Here is a 21,037-nt window from a genome sequence, read left to right as displayed (position 1 = left end):
GAGAAGGGTTACTCGAGTGCAGGAAATAACCCACGTCCTCTCCTGTCCACACACCTGTATTTATCTGCCTTGACCTCACAGGCACAGAGCACTGCTCATCTAGTGATGTTTTTAAAGTACAAGATAGCTACAAGAAAGCTCAGATTTTGGAAATAAAGAGTCACCTAACAATTCTGATTTGCTATACGCGGCTCTCTACACCTATACACATAGGTACATCACAGTGTGCATACGTGTGCATGTATACACATACACAGGCTTACTTTCACCAGATCCTCCTCTTCAAGCAGTTCACCACAGGGAAATGTGGATTTTGAGGGATGGACTGTGCCACAGCTTTTTTTGCCCTTATCCTTTCAAACCCTCCTCCAGGTTTGAGCAGGGCACCTGAAACCGCCGAGTTGTCCAAAGCAGCTCAGAACCAGCCCGAAAGCACAATTTGGTGTTCTTCACAGGCAAGGAGACAGCGAAGGGGTTGTCTCCACAACGGAAACTCTCAAGCAGTCAAACCCACTAGGACCAAACCAGAGAAGTTCCAGGGGATGGAATTTGTCCGAACGGCACGAGGAAAGACGAGCGCTTATCTTTTTGTGGAACATCCGTCCGAAAGACGTGGCATTCTTAAAATATCTGGATGCTCAGCTATGAGGAGGACTATTCATCCTACACCCTGCTTCTGCACGCAGGAAGGGAAGAGCTAATGGCAGAAGAATTCTCTTTTGGCGGCGGGAACAACTGCGTGATGATTATTCCCCCACCCTGTGTGGGATTCCATGGGGGGATGAAGGATTTCCCCCCTCCCCAGCGAGCCCTGGGGCATCACTAGATGTTTGTGGAAGTCTCTCTGCTTTTATTCCTTAGATTCCTGACACGGCAGTGAAACCCCGCAGCAGAAAGCCACACCGCTCATTCCTGGGTCATACGAAATCATTCACCGTTTTATGTACAACTTTTGAATTACAATCTTCAACTTCTCATCAGAACAAAAAGAAAAAAAAAAAAAAAAAGAAACCACCAAAAAGCCTAAAAAAAGCGTTTTTTGGCAGAACTGCACAGTGTACAGAAGTATACTTTCAGTTACACGGTATCTTACAGAACACATACTGTAACAAAAAGCAGAGCCTGTTAACCTTTTCGGAGAAGGCAGTGCCCAGACAAAACTGGGTGTTTCACCCCCATTCTTAGAGGAACAGCTTTAACTGGACAAAAAGAGTACATGAAAAAAAAATTCCTGAACACTCCAGATAGCTTAACAGAAAAATAAAAGTACATTTGTAAACAACTTTAAAATAAGAGCCTTATGAAAAGAATAACGGTCACCCAAATTCAAGCTCTTTTTAGCCCAAACCACTCTATTCTACCCTTACAGGCTGTTTTTGTGACACATGGCTTTTGCCACACAGAACACTTCACAGATATCTGGGCAAATGCTTTTTAAAATTTTTGGTGGAATTGAGGAAGGAAGGGACAATTTGAAGGCAAAAGGTCAAACTCCAAATTCCCTCTGTAAGTTACGAGAGCAACACAACCTAATTATTGACTGGAGCCGAGTTCAACAGCGCGTGGAAGCACAGAATTCACTTTACAGTCTGAGACCCTTTGAATATAAACCCTGAAAAGTCAGAAGCGACTGTCAAAACAGACTTTTGTATTATGTACCATAAAGTTAGTGCTGCGTTCACCTTCCTTATTCCAACTGTGCCATAAAGTGACTTTTCCTATACAATCCTGATTTCCCAGCATAACAAGCCTCTCTCTCTTATGACAAGGCAAACTGTAAGAAGCGTCCCAGGAAATGATTTTTTGTCTGTAATTATTGACTGTGCATCTGAAGTCGAGCATCAGTGTTTAAGCTGCTCTTCTCCATGCTCCAGCACATGTCAAACACGCTGCTCATCACCGAGTGTGTCCATTTTGGTAGATGGACAGATGTACAGAACAGCAATGCTCTGGATCACTTGTGCTATTCCTAATACTACAGTTATTTTCTCTGCCAATTACATTTTGCTATAAATATGTGTGCCCTTAAGATGATCCCAATATCAGTTTCAGCCAACTAATCAAATTATCTGCTAAGATTTTGGGAATGATAACCCTTCCTTTATTTAAATAAAAGGAGGGAAGGGTTTTTAACTACCAAAGGTTTGCCAACAATAGATTTATTCTGGGGACAGGATGACACTGTTCAGTAAACTGTTCGTCACCTTCTCTGTTCACAGATAAGCACAACAGTATTAGTGTTTCTTATCAGGCAAAGTTACTGTGAGGTTTTAATGTTTTCCCAAGTTCTCCTCATGGGCTTTTATGAATAATTGCTCATTTGAAATAAGCGTAAGTCAAATTTCACATTACTTCTCTTATATTTTGAGGGCTCAGCAGCTAAACTTCAATTTTCTATTTTCCTTTTGCAAAAGAGTGTTCTGAAAACCCTGCCCACAACTCAGTATGCCCAGAGCTTATGTAAGGAGTAATTTCTCATGATACCTAGAAGGGCCTCATTTTTGTACCAGTTAAAAGATAATTCATAATCTAAATAATCAATCTGCAATGTAAACAAGTAGTTATTTTCTCCCATGTAATAATGGTAAATAATGACGCTGATCATTACATATTCTGCTTGAGTTCATTAAATGCAATTCTTCAGTCGCAAAGGCAGCAGGCATTCTGTAATGGACTTCCTTTGAACTATGCTCAAATGAGTGGAATAACTAAGATTCCTGATGGAGATCTAAGCCATTTCCCTCATTTTCTTAATAGCTTCCGCTATTTGCATACTCAACTCCATTTCATAATTTGCTATTTAAAATAAATTCATTTCCCCAAACCCTCCTCTCCCTATCCAAAACAAACTTATTTACATTTGTGGTAAATGCTTCTTAGCAAATAAGTTGTAAGAAAAAAAAATAAAACCCAAAAAGTAGTATGAAGGGAGCAAGTATTTAAAATTCTGCATTCATATGCTTTCTGAATTTCCTTCCAAAGATGCTACAGGGAGAAAAGCTTTAAAGGTTTTAAACACACTTTCAAACATTTTTCATTCTTTCCCTTTTTTATACAAGGGACCTACTTTGCCCAGTGAGTCACCTTCATAACTTTTGCCCAGTAACTAGATGAAATTGCATGCCATTCCCCCCCAAGAAAGTAAAGAAAAATACAGCCTTTTACTTCAAATATTTTATGAATGCAAGATTACAAGAAATGTATTAGTCAAAATGCAGGGCTATCAAAGCACTGAACCAAGGATGCTGGCATCAGTTTGCCTACCATTTTGTACGTGGGGAAAAAAAATAATAACACTATTTCTACAGGTAAGAGGCATCACTAACGCATCATGAATGACTCTGGTCAGCCAGCATCACCTCTGCAGCTTGGTGCATGTTTTAAGTCCTGAAAATAATCATCATATTAATAGTTTGAGATGAGACACTGGAACAAAACTGCTCTTAAACAGGAAAGTTTTTGTTTTGCTCTTATGGAGGTAACACCGAAAAACTAAACCCAAGATCTTAAAATTTAGCAGCCACTTTAACACTTGTTAGGTAGCCTTCACACAAGGAGCATGCACACAGCCACCCTTCTTGCTTGAAACTGAGGGCTGTTGGTTAATTCAAGTCATTGTTTTCTCACCTTATTCCATTAACCTGTTGAACTGGATGTCCACCATAGGAAAAAGAAAATTAAATGATCTTAAGTGTAGCAGACAAATACAGATCACACCAAGAAGCTAACACTCAGGAGTTGTCATAATAAGGGATGATAATAATAATAATAATAAAAAAATTAAATCAGTCTTTTCTGTGCATATTTTTCATTTGAAAGGTCCCAGGAAATCATGATGTGCCTGGCCGTTTCTGTTGCTGATTTCTGATGACCTCTAATTGTTTTTTGCATTGCTGATAGTAAGTTGAGAGACTTTTGTTTTCATCTAACAGCTTTTTATGTTCTTGTACCAGACGGGATGTATTTTGCTGGTCTTTTTCATCCTGGTCCAGTTCTGCTATTAGTTCTTGTCTAAAATAGAAAAAAAAAAAAGAAATTGTATATAATCTACTTCTATTTGTATGTAGATGACTTCATATGTTTCAAATCAGTATTTGATTATCTGTCTGAACTCATGGTTGGTGATATTTTGTGGAGAAAAAAAAAAGTGATGACAAAAAAGAAAATCATATTCTTTACTATAGCCTGGGAAAAAATTATCTTCCAAATCAAATCCACATTTAAAAACTTTAAAATAGCTGCAAGCCATAGCCTCAATCTCTAAAAATGTCCTATATACAATGGCTTTCTACAGGTCACAGTAAAACATCTAAGGATCCACACAGAATTTAATGAATATATTAAACTCTAATTTTGTTTATCAATATTAACATTTAAAAACTCAAAAGGCAACTTAAAAGGCCAAACAGCAATAATTTTGGTAACTTTTTAGTGAAGCGCTGTTTTCTATTTGGACTCCAACTTCTTAAAGCAGTAGAAAAGCAGAATCAAGCAAATTTTTTTTTTTAAACTGTCATTTCACTTAATTTACACCATAAGTGTTCAATATGTTTTTTAGTGACAATTTTAGAGGAACAAACACACTGAAATACTAGCTATAAATTATCCTGCAAAACTGATGTAGCAGTTTGCTTTACTATTTGTTTATGAGGTGACAAGAAGGCAAGCTGCCAGCAATATTTTAGCAACAAAATAGTAGAGGAGACAGTTCATGTTAATTAATTGTTGCCATATGGTTTGTAGTTACAGCTAAAGAAAACTTAATTATTCTATAAAGGTTGAACTAATAACTACCTTAACCAGGATTAAGTTCATCAATCATACTATTTTTTTGTTTTAACACCCATGGGCAATTATGTTCTGTCTAAGAAAGAAGAGTTTGGGAGAAATGTGTTTGCAAACTCTTTGGAAAGAAAGATAAAGCAGGAAGCTAAAGGTATAGAATTAATAGTTTTGAAACAAACCCACATTTTTATATAATTTATTGACCCTTAGGGAGAACAGAAATAAGACCAAAATTAAGATGTTCAGACTAGCTTCAGTATCTTCTCACGAAGTCTAAAAATTCTCGTTGCACTTGAAAAAAAAAATTGTTTTTAGGATGCTAAGCCAAAAGTGAAGAGATGATTAACAGGTTGATCTTACATCAGCTCTTCCCCCTGTTCTGTATGCTGTTTCTAATGTACAGGAGGTCTATACACACACATTTCTCATCAGCTATTCCACAAACACCAAGGCAAACTCTTCATTAACAAGCTCTTGCCTGCAGTGGCTCAGACAGCAGCAGGTTAGAAGCTGGTTCCTTGGTCTAGCACAGATGACCTAGCCCTTGGGAGCACATAATGACCTCTCAGAGCTGCTCCCCAGTGTCAGGAAACAGAAATGCTGAGAGGCAGAACACAAGAAAACATACTGCAAACTGAAGCTCTGAATCAGCAATAACTCTGGCCCCAATCCAACAATACATGCAGTTGCTTCCCTTATATGGCTACATGATGTAAGAGGAAAGAGATTATTTCTAGTGCACAAGGGTAAGGTGGTACATAATGGCTTTTTGGTACTGGGTCCTAAACCCCTGCTAGAAAAATACAAGACGTGTTGCTGACACCAGTAAGACAACGGGATGATTGATAAAGTCAGGTATATAACATAAAAAACTAAATGCAAAATAAGTAACTGATATATTACTCAAAATTCTATAACGTATTATCCAAATGATTAACTACGTATTACAGTTTAAGTTCTTTTACTGGACAGTGCATGAAATGAAATGGTAAGGTTCCTCAAAAGTCCAAGTAATTAATTTAGATGAATTTCATTTACAAACAAACATTACTATAATGTTACACACACAGATGTGCTACACACTTCAAAGCAGGACTTGTCCAGAAGAAGAACCTTGATTTAAGCTTTCGATTACCTGCTCTGAATCACTCACCTATGTTGAGCAGCTCAGTATTTCTGAGATTAAGTCTGGAAAATAATTATGCCCTATAAAATGTAATCCTCATAAAGGCAGAAATACTAGTCACATATAATAGACTTAAGGTAAAATAAACATACAGAAGAACAGAAAAGGTTCAAGGTGTTTCACTTACTTCCTCTGCAACAGCAACGCAATTTCTGTCTGAACTTTCATATATTCTTGTGCCATTTTGCAGTGCTGTTCAAACACAGCCATAGATTCTTTGGAGTTTGGGCATGGTGCTAGAGGCTGAAAATAAATCAGACATGTTAAAAACTAATGAACTGATCTCTTAGTATATAGTGTGTTAGAATGTCTCTGCAGTGTATTTATAACACCTTTTAAAAACCAGTAAGGTTTTAAAAATAAGCATTAAAACATGTCCTGGAAAATGTTACTGCACTGATGTAAAAGTTCACTCAAACCTCAAATCTGCAGTTATTATTAATTTGATACTGTCCTTGACACAAGGAACAAAAATCAAAGCAGTGTTTGATTCCCCCTCTCCCTCCAAAATTAAATGAATACAATTGAATTCAGTAACACTCAAGCAAATATTGTCTTATTTTGACAGTCAAACTCAGCTTATATTTGGTTTTAAGGATCATGTTTCCCAGGGTTGGTTTTTAATAGCTTGGTCAAATCTCAGTCAACCAATCTCAGATTACATAATATATTTTTTTTAGCCTTGGTCAAAAGTTAAGACAGAATATAAACACAGGTAAATATGTAGCACTATATTTTGCAGCCCCAAATTGACACACTAGAACGAAATACGAGATAAAGTATCTAATGAAGTATATATTTATTACCTGTAATTGATGATCTAACGTAAGATATGCCATTGGGATGGAGTTATCTGACCCATTGGTCTCTGTAACAACACCAAGAAAGTTTGAATGTATTTTCAGAGTTACTTTTATTCTTACAGGACAAAAACAAGAATGCTAAATAATATCACAATACACGATCTGAATGTGGAAAGGCAAATGGAAATAGCAGCGTTCCAATCCCAAGGCAGATGAATCATTTTGTTTTTTCTGATAAAGTTAAGGACTTCAAAAGTATGGTCTATCACACCAAGAAGAAATAAAGATTAAGGTTATCATCCTACACTTCTAGAATCCATGTAACAGCATACAGCTTTTAAATATACTATTTTTATACAGTTTGCAAGCATGTTCTCTAGTTATAAAAAAATTGCCATTTCATTCTTGTTTATGAAGGATCAGCCAGCCCATGCATCTAATGATTTTAAAATTAGAAGCTGTGCAAACCAGCTCTGCCAAAATAAAATAAGCACAACCTCCTGCTCAGTTTTGAAACCTACTCCCAGCAAGGTCTGTGTATGTCCAGTAACATGCTCTGAGGGCATCTTCTTTGCTCTGCAGAGACGCTTTGTGGGTAACAAGGAACCCAATAACCAATCTATTTCCTGGGCCTGGCTGCTCTCTTCTTACACTGCAGTTACTCTGGATTTCTCTAGTGCTTTCATTCCAGATTAACACGTTTCTGATCCTATCTTTTGGTAGCCCACAATCTGGGGATCACAAGGTTACTGTTAAGCTTTAAGTGACATAGGAGTAAAGACACATGGAGCAACTACTGATTTTATAGCTGCATTATAGCTACTAGAGGATTATATGGAGGAGGGTAGGTGGGGAAAAAAAAGGGGCTGCTTACCCATACCCCAAAAGCACCTGCCACAGAGTAGTCGTGGTAGAGAAACTAAGGTGTTGCCCTCAAAGACTATGCTATCTCCAAGAGCAGCTTCAAAAGGAAACAGAAATAAGAGAGTGGGAACGGAGAAAAAGTGGTTAAGTGTATGCTTGTAAGGAAACTGGAAGGTGGTAAAAAAAAATAAAAAGAAAGAAAAAGAAAAGAAAAAGAAAACAACCCTAAAACCAGAGACTTAATCACCACAGTATCTTAAATGAGAACAATATAAAAAGTCCTTCCCTACGTTAGACTATTGCCATATATGGAATACTGCTACAGCAAAGGAATTACTGCAATGTTTCAAATACAACAATACATGCAAAATACTTCAGATTACATTCCTGAGCATTTCATCACTGTCACAGCACTGTAACTTTTCTTGTGATTGACCAGATTCAGCTGCGTCCTCAAAAATGGATCCTCTTTCACAGAAAACTAACATTATTTCTCTTCAGAAATAAATAAATAAAAAAATCTTTATTCATGGACTGCATAAACCTAAGAAGAAAAAAAACCCCATACATGTGGTATTTACTTGTGTATAAGGGGAGGGATTTCTGTGGGCCAGAAAAGGGACCTGACTTTTAGCTCTAGCTCTGTGCTGCATTAAAGGCCAAACACTTGGGACAAACTGCCTTCGCGCTGGCACACGATCAGCAACTTGCATTTCCCAATGAATTATTGATTGGGTAAGAGCTTGCTTCTGCCTGAGGCAGCAATTCCCCTAAGTGCTCACTGCCTAAAGCAACTCAGGGCCCCAGCCACACAAAAGAGGGCACAGGTTGGGCTGTGGCAGTGACCAAGGGTTTTGGGAAGTGATGAGTGACAAGGCGTAGAGGGTCATCAGGCAAAGTGACAATGGACAGAAAGAAGAAAGCATAGGAGCAAAATGCAAGAGTGTGTTTCCCTCCCACTTAAACAGGGGAGAAAAAAAAAAAAAAAAGGATAGTACATATTTTACATATAGAATCACCTTATATTTGGTAAAATATCAGTGTACATTGTATATATGCTCGTGCAAGAGTCAGTCCACATGTGAGCTGCTATTTTGCAGTTGGTTATAGGAAGAGAATGAAAGAGTCTGACCAGCCAAAGATGAAATGGATCGCAAGAAAAAGATTTCAGAATTTGAGACACTATGAGGTCCCAGCTTGAGCCTAAGTTCAACAGGTGTATTTTGGTAACAAAAATGTAATTCTTGTTTATATTCTAAAAAGGAATTGATGGGGAGTCACTGTTTTCATGCAGTCCAGTATTTGTTCTTTTCATAAATGACTTTTGAAATTGAATTCAACTATTAAATTATGTTAATTTTAAAACCTATTTCATAACAAAGGAACAGTGATGCTACAGCAGTACAACGCTTCTGCAGACACCCTTATGTTAGCTCATTTAAAAACAGGAAGACTGTGTGCACATGTACATTCTGCATAAGCAAAATTACAAGGCAGTAAAAAATAGAATGAACATATTCCAGCTGATACTCACCTACACAGCATTTCATTCCAGACAGAGCAATGAAAGCTTTAACTGTGCATTCATAATACAAATGCACAAGACTAAAATGCTCTAAGATGTTTATTCCCTGAATTCCCCCAAACCACACTACAGTCAAAAACTGGCTCTAGAAGATCTGTATTAAATACTAATATCACTACATATTTACAGTACTTTCTTATGAGCAAAATACTTACAAGTTTATTTAACTTAATATAATCTTTATAAAAAGTTCGTAAAGCCAGTGTGCAAAACAAAGCAGTAATGTAGTGATTTAATTTAAGCAAAACTAAAATAGACTGTGACTTTCACAGCTTAATTTTGTTAATGTCTAGGCATAGACCCTGCACCATAATCAAATAAATATTTCATATTTTTGACAGGCAAAAAGTAAACTAGTGAACCAAGGATTACCTGCATCATCAGGTGTCCATGGATTACGAGTTGGCTTTTCAGAGGTTGGTCCCGAGGTAGTGATCATTCTCACACTAGGACTAGATGATCTACTGCTGTTTCTACTCTCCTGAAATGATAAAAGAAAACAAAATAAAATGACATGAAACATTAGCAGAAGATTTTTTTTTGAAGAATTCACTTAAAAAACATTATTAAAAAGAAAAATAAACATGAAGAAACCTGAACCTCTAATCCTCCCAATACCCTCTTCCCCCAGCTTCTACCCTGAAAGCTGTCCAGATAGTTTGATAAACTTTACAAGCATTGCAGGGATAATTCCATCCCCATTTCTACTCCATCTTTACTGTATAAAAAGAGATGTAAATAATCTGGATATTCAGCATAACAGTAATAAATGTGTTCAATATATTTTGTTTCCAATGTTTAATCAATGAATGGAACTACATTCAACTAAAGGAATGCATCTTGGTAACTGCACTGCGGTGTATTGATCTACAGTTTTCTTATGGTTCAAGTCTTAACTCAGAGGTTATGGGGTTCATCTTCAGAAAACATGAAAGAAGTGTTTAATCAAAAGGATCAATCAATCAAAGCAAAGCAATTAGAAAATGAACACATTCTCTCTCACAAAGCAACTTAAGAACTAAAAATTCTGTACGACATTCCTTTAAACACAGCTTGACTCCTCCAGTCCTTTTGCTTACCAAAGTAAAAAACCATAATATAAACTTCATTATTCTACTGACCTGCTTTTTCAGAATTATTATTTAAAAAATATATTCTTGCATTTCATATACCCCCTCACTGACATAAAATTAACACAGTAAAGGACTTAAGGCTATAAACTTCAGCGAGTTTTGCAGGAAAAAAAAAATGAAGCAAAAAGAAAAAATGCTATTAAAATACAACAGTTTTCAATATGGTGTATTTATAATGAAATTATTCATGAAATGTCCCTATTTTTCAAAAGCAGCACTCAAATATACATTGTCTGGAAACTGCATTTCTTTATGACTCTAATTTCCAAATATCTTAATTTAATTCTTCTAAGGCAAGATTTCAGTCAAGTAACAATCCAAAGAGTAACAAGGTTCTACACACTGAAATATCCATCATTTCAACCGCATTATGTTTCTCCTGTAATTTTTATTAGCCGTTTAGTCTTCAGTGTCAGTAGCCAGAAACAGGGCAATAAAATATTGTAGAAATAATCCAATGGATGATATTATCAGGATGACGGCATCAGGCATTTTGAAAAAGCTTTTGTGTTGGAGTCTTTGTTGACATCAGGAGAGGTTCAAGCTGCTGAGCTTTTAGAGTACTGTCAGTGTCCTCAGATCTGAGATAAACACACTCTGCTGATGAGAAAGGTCAGAAGACAGAGCGAGCACTTTCAACAGCATCCAAGTCCTTCAAGCAAAGGCAGATTTGTTGAGTTTCTACTGTTGGTAGCAAAGGGCACCTGAGGAGTAGTCTAGTTACAGGAACTTCTCAGTGCTGAACTAGATCACTTGCTGTACCAGATTGTTTCCATCCATCAACAGAAAAAACCCCACGGCTCCTCGATAACGTTATTTAGACAAAATTACCAGAATTAGCCATGAAGGATTCTTATCTGAAGCATATCTAAAAGGCATTGCAAAGCCCAAGGGAAGCTCCCAAAACCGAACAGCTGTCAGATTACAGCGTTTCAGTGTGTTGAGTGAGATGCTTTAGGCCTCCTGGATGCCAGTCCCTCAGGTAAAGCCAGTGACTGTTCTTTAGCAATCAATCTCTGCTACCCTTTCCTGGGCATCATTGTCCTTGCTTCCTCCAGGTATCTCAGAACACTCAACAGACTGGTTATCAGGCTACACTCAAATCACCTTTGCCAGGTGGCCAAACCTCCATGGCATCGTCAGCCTCTCAGCTTTCATTTCTCAAAGGCTTACAGGCTTGAAAAGCTAGTGTGCTCCAAGGAAAAATCCCCCCACTCAAGTTTAAATTAAATGGGCAACCCAATTTAAAGAAATCATCATTACTAGCCTTGTTTTCTCATCTCCTCATCTGTGGATTTTTATCTCGCTTAGAAATGGGAGAGAAAAAATAATGTGTATCTGTGACCAATTCCACAATCTCACGGACAGAATGATTCATCTGGATAATATCAGATCCCCCAAATCACCACACTCAGCTTGTGCGCATGGACATTCTGACCTTGCTTCTCAACTGCTCAACACAGTACATGGTTATCTTTAATATATATTTTTTTTTTCCACTTCAAAGTAAACTGGAAGAGTTACAAAGGCTCAGCAACAGTTATTTAAAAAAAAAAAAAGTTTGAAAGAGTTAGTTTTGATATTATGATACCAAAACAACCAACCCAATGAAAGATACACAGGCAAGGGCATGGATACCTTACTAGGCATCTGATCACAACCTGAAGCTCCTGAATGATTATGCCAAATATGTTTCTCAGTGTCTCTATAAAATATCAAATTCTGTAAAGACTCTATGCAGTGGAAGTTGCAGGTTTGCTGTGTTCCTTCAAGCCCCTGAAAGCTTTTATGGCTGGAGTTCAGAGCCCATGCATCTGTTTTTGTGTTACAGAGGCGTTTAGGCAGAGCAATAGTGCTGGGCAGGTGGTACCACACAATGGTTTAAAATGCACGTACAAGGAAATGGAAAGGCAGAAGAAACAATTCAGTGTAAAAAAAAAAAATGTGGAAAAATGAACAGGGCGTCACAGTATATGGATGGAAACAAATGGAAATGTAGCATTTGACTGTACAGAGAGGGCTGCATCAGTGCTACTCGTGTCACCTGGAGGATGGTCCAGTCTAAGGTCACCAAGCACTAGAGACATCTGTGAAAAATCAGGCTTAAACACATGTTCCCAACACCAAACCACTCCAATAGCTGATCCAATGATGGAAAACCTTTGGCTGAGCATATTTTCCTATCTAAACTGTTGATGTAAAAGGGTCAGTTCAGGAGTAAAAGCACCTGCAAAGCACAATTACTGTCTGCTGTTGGTAACATCAGTAAGAGCAACACTGGAAAACGCCAGAAGTGTCTCAACTATATAAAAATAGTAACCATCAGCTATTCAAACCACACAAAAAAAATCTTCTAACAGTACACAGAAATAAAATATACATAAAATCATAAAACATACAAGAAGGTCAGATTAGAACAGACCAGCAGTTAAGCAGGGAGACAACAGTCTTGGTCTACCCTTTCAGGTAAGCACCCCAAACTTTGGTATATTTATAATTATCAAGTCCAGTGTTTTTCCCTTCACCTTAACAAAAATTCCATTCTGAATTGGAAAAGCCTTCTGATAAAAAAAAGTTACAACAGAATCATTTTCTATTGACGCAGCAGCAATTTTCAGGAAAAAAGCGTTTAATACAAAGATTTCTGATGGGCTTTAGTGTGTCAGTCAAACAGGGAAGACAAAAAAAAAAAAAAAAAAAAAAAAAAAAAAAAAAAAAAAAAAAAAAAAGAAAAGAAAAGAAAAGCAGCATCGTGGCAATCCCTCAATTTTGAGTGGGACAAGGGCTCCCAAGGGCTGGGTGCGGGAGCGGAGGCACGCGGTGCCGCGGGGGCTCGGAGAGGAAGGCTGTGCCCCAGGGTGGGTGCAAGAGGGAATGGAATGTGGGGAAGAAGGATGTTTGCAATGAAGAGAGGGAGGGGGGAAAGGGGATTTTCATATTAGAAAGGCTAACCTACGGATGGTATGGTGCATACGGGGAGGTATCACAAACTGACCACAGAATATGCTAGTTACAGACATTTTTCCTGCTTTGGCTAGTAGAAGAAGTTATCCATTTGCTTATATGGATAGCACTTCAAGATTTTTAATAAAAAATTCAAGGCATTGAGGTCCAGGGCTATAGAAACCCACAAAACATAACCTTAAGTCTTTTGCCATAATTACATTGTACTTTCTTTCTTCATTGCTTTCATATTATTTTTTTTAAATATACAAAACATACGTGCGTCAAAAGTTAGCATTAGTTTCAGCACTTTTCTATCTCTTCTCACACCAAAAAGGGGATGAAAATTCATTATTCTTCTATATCGACAGTGCAAAAATTTATTCCAAAGTGCATTTTTCATGCCTGTTAAAATATTACATTTCCCAGACGTTATCATTATGTTTCTGAGAACTGCAATTCTTCCACTTAGATTTCCAATATGTACAGCATCAGAAGCAAGAAAGTAAATGCAATTCTGGTACTTCTACAGACCATCACCAGAAATTGGTGAGGTAAACAAAAAACGCCCCACTTTTCTGTATCCTCCTGGCCCCAAGGACAATTTAGCTAGAATATCCATACAAGCAGCTGAACAGCTTTCAAAGAAAGGTTATTATAATAGTTATTAAGATATGAAGTAAATGCTGAAATTACATATGTTTAAATATTAACCATTCATTAAAATCAAGAGAATGAAAAATTTAAAATAAAAAAGCTATAATTAAATATATTCATACATGAGTCAGTGCAATTTGGTGTAACTGACGTACCAGCACTTAATTTTTTTTCCCCAAGTCTCACATAATTTTAGTTCTACAATTAAATGAATAGGCCAACCTATTTCTTTACTGAATTTTGCAGATTCATTTCTTTCTAACCAACCTGTCTTCTCTGAAGGTAGCAAAATGTATTTAAGACTCATTTGTTATTTTCTGATAGATGTACATAATAAATTTTCCTAATAATACCTGGAGGACGGATGAAGTTTCTGTGGCTATCACACTCCATGGAATTAAAGAAGGATCAAATGTTCACCTCCTGATAACTACACGCTCCAAAAATTACCACCTATTTTAGATTATTGCAGTAGGTTGTTTAATATGGAAACCTGATTAACCCGATGAATATGCTAAGCTCCAATTTCCCACATCCAAATAATAATAATAGGGATCTAAAAATTGCCAATTCACACTAACAACGAAATAGCCTCTGTGAATTATTGAAACAGACAACAAAGCACTTAAAACCACAAAACAAACACATTGGAATGAAGCATTAGCTGTACTTTTCACATTTCACATGTTCTCAGTTTAATTTGTTCTTAGTTTCATTTCAATTTTATATAGCATACCACTGTGTCTGTTACCATGGCACTTATGATACTAGCTAAAAAGCTGTTATTATAAAATATTTTATTGAGACAGCATTTTTTTTAAGCAATTCCTTGTGACAGCACCTTCCTGTAAACCTGTCACAAGAAATGGAGAGATACTACTTTAAGTTACTATTCAGGGTTCAGAGACTGTTAATACATACATTTATAATACTGGTGCACATGCTTTTTACATTTATGGAAAAAGTGAGTCTAATGTATGTGTAACTGCTTCAGAGAATCACAAGGAGCACTTACAATTGTTTTCTACATGCAGAGAGGTGAAAAGGCTTTCCTGCATAACATCTGCCCTCAGCCAATTTAAGTGGCACACAAAAATGGTGTGTACATAAAAATGACAAATGCTGCATGAGCTGTACAGAAAACACTTCTCTTCTAGAGCTCATTCATAGATCACCCTCGTGGAATCTCATTTAAATGCAATACAAACAACACTAAAGTCTGCCAAGCTTCCACATCACTTCTACAAAAGCATCAAAAGGTGAAGATTTCCAGACCGGTTTCCCTGCACCGATTTGGTGGTGACTTTACTGAAAGATAAAGATGAGAGGAGAAAGAAGTTACCTGACTGGACTCTGTCCCAGCAACACTAAGGTCTTGAATGGATCTGCGCCTCTGCTGTCCGTTTCCTGCTGGGAAAAAAACAAAAACAAAAACAAACCAGTGAAATCTGTTCAGAACAAAACACGAAGGGTGGCGACTGTTGCAGAGGAGCTTGGAATTTGTACAAATCCACAGAGAGAAAGTGAGAGAGGGGGGGGAAGAGAGAGACAGCTGCAGAATTTTAACTCAAAACATGCTGGCCTGTCAACAAAAAAAAGTATAACCTAATACAATAACCACTCCTACCACATGAATAGCTGCTGCACTCTACTCCACCATCTTCTGTCACATGGATTTGATCAGGCTTAGTACTCGGGGCAGGAGCTGATGACGACATCTATTTCAAGTGCGTTACGTTATGGGGATTTCTAAAAGCCAGACCGCGAAGATAACAGCCTGCCAGCTTGAACCTGGTGCTCTTTGGTGTGCTCAAGGAACACAGCAAGGACTTTTCCCCGTGTGCTGCTCCCTTCCCCAAAATTAAGCAGCAAAAACGCTTCCTTCTGGTCTTTGTCTCCTTCAGATGAAGCAGAACTACGTCCTGTTCTCATGCCCTGGGAAGTGTGAAAAGGGGACCGTTCAGCTAAATCACATCTCACCATCAACCTACTGAGCACAATGCTGTAATCTTTTCCTCTTCTCCTTCCACCTGTTAGCAATTATCCACCAGTGACAGCTACATAAAACAGTTTAAATTTTAACACTGACACGCAATCAAAGGCATATCCAGGAAACGAAGTCTCCTTAAAAATAAAAGGAGATTATGCAACAGAATCTCCCAGGGCTACTTTGATTTTTATTACGGTGACTGTTTATATTGTCTCTTGAGAGCAGGTCAGCTGTCCAAAAGGAAACACCAAAACGTCCTGAGTAACAGCTGACAATGCTCAAAAAAATTCCTGCTCTTGGCTCTGCCTGACGTAACTTTTCTCCGGGAGGGGAGCATCCCAAAGGCATCCCCACAGCCCCTCACCCAGCGACGGGCAGCGCCGCTTTAACCTTTTAGATGCTCCTCATTCAGCATCATTTCCACGTGGATTCCACAGCCTGGCTTTGACAGGTGGTTTGATTTGCAACAGTCACTACAAAAATGTAAGACTATTTAATAGTAATCAATACATTTCACCGTATCATACTTTAAATTTTTAAATATAGGTACTACCACATGTAGGAAGACACTACCATAAAAGAAATACAGAAAGTTCTCAGTGTCACTTTACCAATTTGTCATATGACATTTCATAGTCTAAAATTTGTAAGAAGTACTATGAGAAACAAGCATATAAGAAAATCAAGAAGGATTCTAGAATGGGAATATATTCTTTGCTCTAACTGCAAGTGAATTTGAATTACAGCTTTTCTGTGGTCTTGATCTTTTACTTCTGAAATTCAGGGAAAGTACATACACACCGAAGCAACAACAACTATATTATGCTTAATACTTTGATATTAAAGATCATATGAATGACAAATTACATCAGTATTTCTGAACTTATTCATTTGCAGTGGACTTTTTAACTACCTAATCATTGAACAAACATGAAAAAGATTACACATTTACTAGAACTCTGTGCTGTGGATTCTTCATCTGGCTGCCACAGCTCATCTCAATATTCAAGATCTGGGTGATCCACCCACGACCGATACAAAATTATGTGCACGTTTCATTCAACAACACTGTTACAAAATTAGCTCAGCTGAAATAGGCTTGCAAAAATATCTGAAATTCTCATTTCAGATTAGCAACATTTGTGAATTTAAAGAACCCAGCACATGTGTTGCTGAAATATTAGATCATGGCTGCCAAAACATTAAAATAATCAGGGTGGGGTGCAAGAAAGAAAAGAAAATGCCTTGGGGGGGAGAATGAGGGGCCAAAACTACTGTGTTGTAATAAGTGAACATCTTTAAACAAAATACCTTCAAGTTAGTAGCATGAGGGAAGAGCAAGCTCTACTAGGCAATGCCATTTTAATTAGTGTAGCTACTGCAGACATCTGGCAAATAGCTTCGACAAAGCAGAAACAGACTACGAATCAACAAATACTTATTGCTCCAGATTCAAGACAAATTTCAATCGAAAAACACACAACATATAATCTTTATTTGAAATTATCCCTATTTCTCTATGCTTTTCTCTCACAGTTTTGATCTTGTTCTTAGCTCTACATCCATTTAAAACTAATTTTTTCTCCTTATAAAAACTAAGAGACTTGTAAATGCACAGAAGTTAATATACGGTGGTTTGATGCACTATGTCAGGATTTCAGTGGTTCCCAGGATTTTAAGGATTTAAAAAAAATCAAACATAACAAACATTCTTCCTGGCCTCAAAGAAAGAAGTTGTTTCATATACTGTTGTTTATTTTCTAAAATGAAATGCTGAAGGAACAGGAAACTTCCACCATGTGCTGCCCTGCATACTGCAGCAAAACCAAATTCTACAACTTACTAAGGCTTTTGATCACTCTCTGCCCCGGCCAAATACCAGACCAGCCACCAACTCTTCTCCTTGCCCTTTAGCAGACACTTGCATCTCCTTTTACACTCCCTTATTTGCACAGAGTCCTCTCGTCCTTACACACCTACAGGACCCAAACCCCTCTCCCAGTGCAGGACGTGCAACAGCGCTGGAAGATATTTTAAAGAAGTTAAGACATTGATATGAATTCCAGAAGAATGAAGTGATCTGGGGAGACAAGGGTGGGATTTCTGGCTTATACTGGTTTGAAAAGTAGATGGAAAAATTACAGACCTAAAGCATCAATAATTCCTATCCACTTCCTAAAGGCACTCAACGGAACGTGTCTATCCTGAGTATTCATTCATGCAGTGTCAACGCCGTAAAAATCTTAACGCTGTGGCACGGTTTCAGATTGCAAAATTACAAAGCCAAATGCATGTATACTATATGAGTGACAAGTCTAACGCTGCCAGTGAAGGAAAGGATATACTTGAAAGTTTATCTCCTAGATGCTGCTTGACTGGTTTGTATCAAAAAAAGTGTTCTGATTATTTGTCTTGACCATATTACAAACTATACTTCAGATTTTTTTATTGTTTCTTTAAACATATAGCTTCTCAAGCCTTTTGTACTTACTAAGGGTTTTATTTTTCATATATATAGAAGAATGAAATGTTGGTGCTTATTGTCTATAGTATAAATGAAAAAAAAATATATTGGTACTTCAGTTGGCTATTCAATTGCAGGAGAGCACCACTGAAAACTCATTTCCCAAGGTGTTACACAAAAAAAGGAATTCGTTGATCCATTTCTCAGTTTTTCAGTTTTATAAGCCAGCAACACAAAATAGTATCTTAAAAGTTCTGTTCACCTTTATTTAAAGCTATTTAGAAAGAAGAACAAATATATCTAAAGAAGGTCCACTTCTGCCAGCATTTTCCCTTCAACTGATAAAAAAAATTTGTATTTTACGACCCCGTTAGCATAATCAGTCCGTGGATGAGAAGCAGCTGGGGCAAGCCATTACGAAAAAGCCCAATGATAGCAGATGCACTGCTCATAATTCTAAAATAGCCCTGCCCCAAAGCAGCTGACTCATGGTAAGATGCCTGCGCGGTGCCTCCCCTCTCCGGCAGCAGCTGCTTCTCCATGTGCTCAGCAGAACCTGGGGCAGCAGCACCGAGCACCACGGACGGACACGGGCGGCTCATCCCACCCACGGACGTGCCCAGGGAAGTTTGGAGGAGCTGGGAACGTGGCAGAAGCACTAAGGAATGTAACAGCCTGGGATTGAGATGGAGGTGCTGCTTTGGGGGTCTTGGAAGCGTAACGGGAGGAGGAAAAGCGTGTTAAGAGGCCAGGACTGAAAGCCTTCTGCTGAGAGAGTAAGGAAAGGAAAGAGGTGAGAAACAGGCCACGTTATATTGTCTTTAAAATAACCAAGCAAGGTACTTTTGACTAACTGTTTTAGTATACAGATAAATCTAATTTTACTGGGCAAGATTATCACATCCCTGTCACATAATGATTAATCTCTTTTTTTCTGGCCTTGTGATTCTTACAGGAAAGCTGTTCTGACAACTAGAAAACTTTTCATATACAGCCCAGACTTATTTGTAGACGATTTACATCTGTTTTCCAGAGTGCCAATACTGTCTTTTTGCTTAAGTAGTTCTCTTTTCCTAGTCTTTAGCTGCAGATTCACCTACAGAAAATAATTATTCATTTCTCGGCTTTCATTTTATAAGCTAAAAAAAGTCACCCTTTCAGATTCTTCTTTATATTCTCCATACCATCCTAGTAGCTCTCCTTGCTATTATTTCACAGTGCATGTATATTTCTTTCATATGGCTGCCCAGAATAGCATGTTGAATTCATGATTAAACCTCATCAAGGACCTGTAAAACAGTGTTAGTCCTTTCTTGTCTTTCCTGGAAATGAATCATTTCACATAGTTTTGCACAACTGCTGGTTTTCACTACATTAGTGGCTTATGCTACCTGGGATTAATCTGCATGTATCTGCTATGGTCCTGTCATCTTATTAAAGGAAACTTAAAGAAAAGTGTATGACCCACTGTGCATGACCCTGGATTTTACCCTATTTCTAATTTTTTTCCCCAGTCACAACAAAATTCACCCTATGTGATACTCTAATCATCTTCTTACGAATAGTTGCTTCTGATAAAGCATTAACAGTGAATTTCATTATTGCTTATTTAAGACTTAAATACCTTAAGAATAAATTTTGAGAAAATTCATTAACATGCTTGCTCTAATCCTGCACCTTCTTTCATTTCTACAGGTTTCTGTTTCTCTTATACCTATTCCAAATTCACCTTGGAGTTCCCAGCCTGTCTAGTTCAATTAAAATAGTCCAGGCGAAGAATAATTGACTTCCTCTGCCTAAATAAGTAACACCAACAGACTGGTACAATTTATTTTGTGAAAATGACATGACCTTCCGTGTCACTGACTTTTTATTTATTCTCTAAAAGCTTCAAGGTTTCCTGGAAGCCTCAGTGCTGTTACATGGCTCTCATCACGTGTTGGCACTGCAAAACCTGAGATATCTCTTCAACTTTCTCTTTCCTTGCTCTCTCAGGCTTTCACTTACGTCATGGCAGGCCAGGACTGTTTGAAAACCACAGCGGAAAGCTACACCAGTAACATTTCTTGCCAATTTGCTGTCTCAATGCCAAGTAGGATTTTCATTCCATGGGTAGTGCTATTGTTCTTTGGAATCTACTTTTTCATTCCGAATTTTCATATGTAAATTTCAATAAAGTTATTTGAAAGAAACCTTTGTAAAAAGTTATCTTATGCATTCAACTTTAAAATACCGAACGTCAAGATTTACAAGGAAACTTCCTCAGATGACATATATTTAGAGCAGAGGGTCCACAGTTTTTAATGGACCTCTAGATTAGCAGTAGATACTATTACTTGCACCTCCTGCCTCCAACAAATCATTTTGATGGGACCTGCATACCGCTAATGGTGTACCGATCAGTCTGGGATTGATTATGCTTATTTTTAGGCTTTGAGAAGTATGAAATGAAAGAGAGAAATCCACTTTGATTGCAAAAAAAAAGGAATGGGAAAGGAAAACGATACGCTGCTAACTAAATATAGACTTGGGATAGATGGTAATTATTCATTGAAGTCCCAACTGAAATTACCAGCTATGGTGCCTGATTATACAGATCTTCCTGTCAAAAGGCTTTCCTAATAATT

At 37.6% G+C, this 21,037-nt stretch overlaps 1 protein-coding gene across 6 annotated transcripts in view; it reads right to left on the bottom strand.

Annotated features, from left to right (window-relative positions):
* Positions 1–917: 917 nt before the first annotated feature.
* MAP3K7 (mitogen-activated protein kinase kinase kinase 7) overlaps positions 918–21,037 on the bottom strand; it is a 47,720-nt gene continuing 27,600 nt past the window's right edge. For 2 of the 6 annotated variants that reach the window (XM_014964615.1, XM_014964617.1), the window contains 5 exons: positions 15,299–15,366; positions 9,596–9,704; positions 6,778–6,839; positions 6,099–6,214; positions 918–4,011 (listed from right to left, as the gene is read on the bottom strand). In XM_014964615.1, coding sequence (XP_014820101.1) covers positions 3,831–4,011; positions 6,099–6,214; positions 6,778–6,839; positions 9,596–9,704; positions 15,299–15,366 — 536 coding nt within the window. In that variant the 3' untranslated portion in view covers positions 918–3,830. Of the gene's footprint in view, positions 4,012–6,098; positions 6,215–6,777; positions 6,840–7,648; positions 7,736–9,595; positions 9,705–15,298; positions 15,367–21,037 lie in introns of all 6 variants that reach the window. The other 4 variants (XM_014964620.1, XM_014964616.1, XM_014964618.1 and 1 more) reach the window with 4 other exon arrangements.

The sequence above is a fragment of the Calidris pugnax genome, unplaced genomic scaffold (assembly GCF_001431845.1).
Source record: "Calidris pugnax isolate Ruff unplaced genomic scaffold, ASM143184v1 scaffold219, whole genome shotgun sequence".
Taxonomy (NCBI): domain Eukaryota; kingdom Metazoa; phylum Chordata; class Aves; order Charadriiformes; family Scolopacidae; genus Calidris; species Calidris pugnax.
The sequence above is the reverse complement of the archived record's forward strand: the minus strand, read 5'-3'. Positions and strand labels throughout refer to the sequence as shown.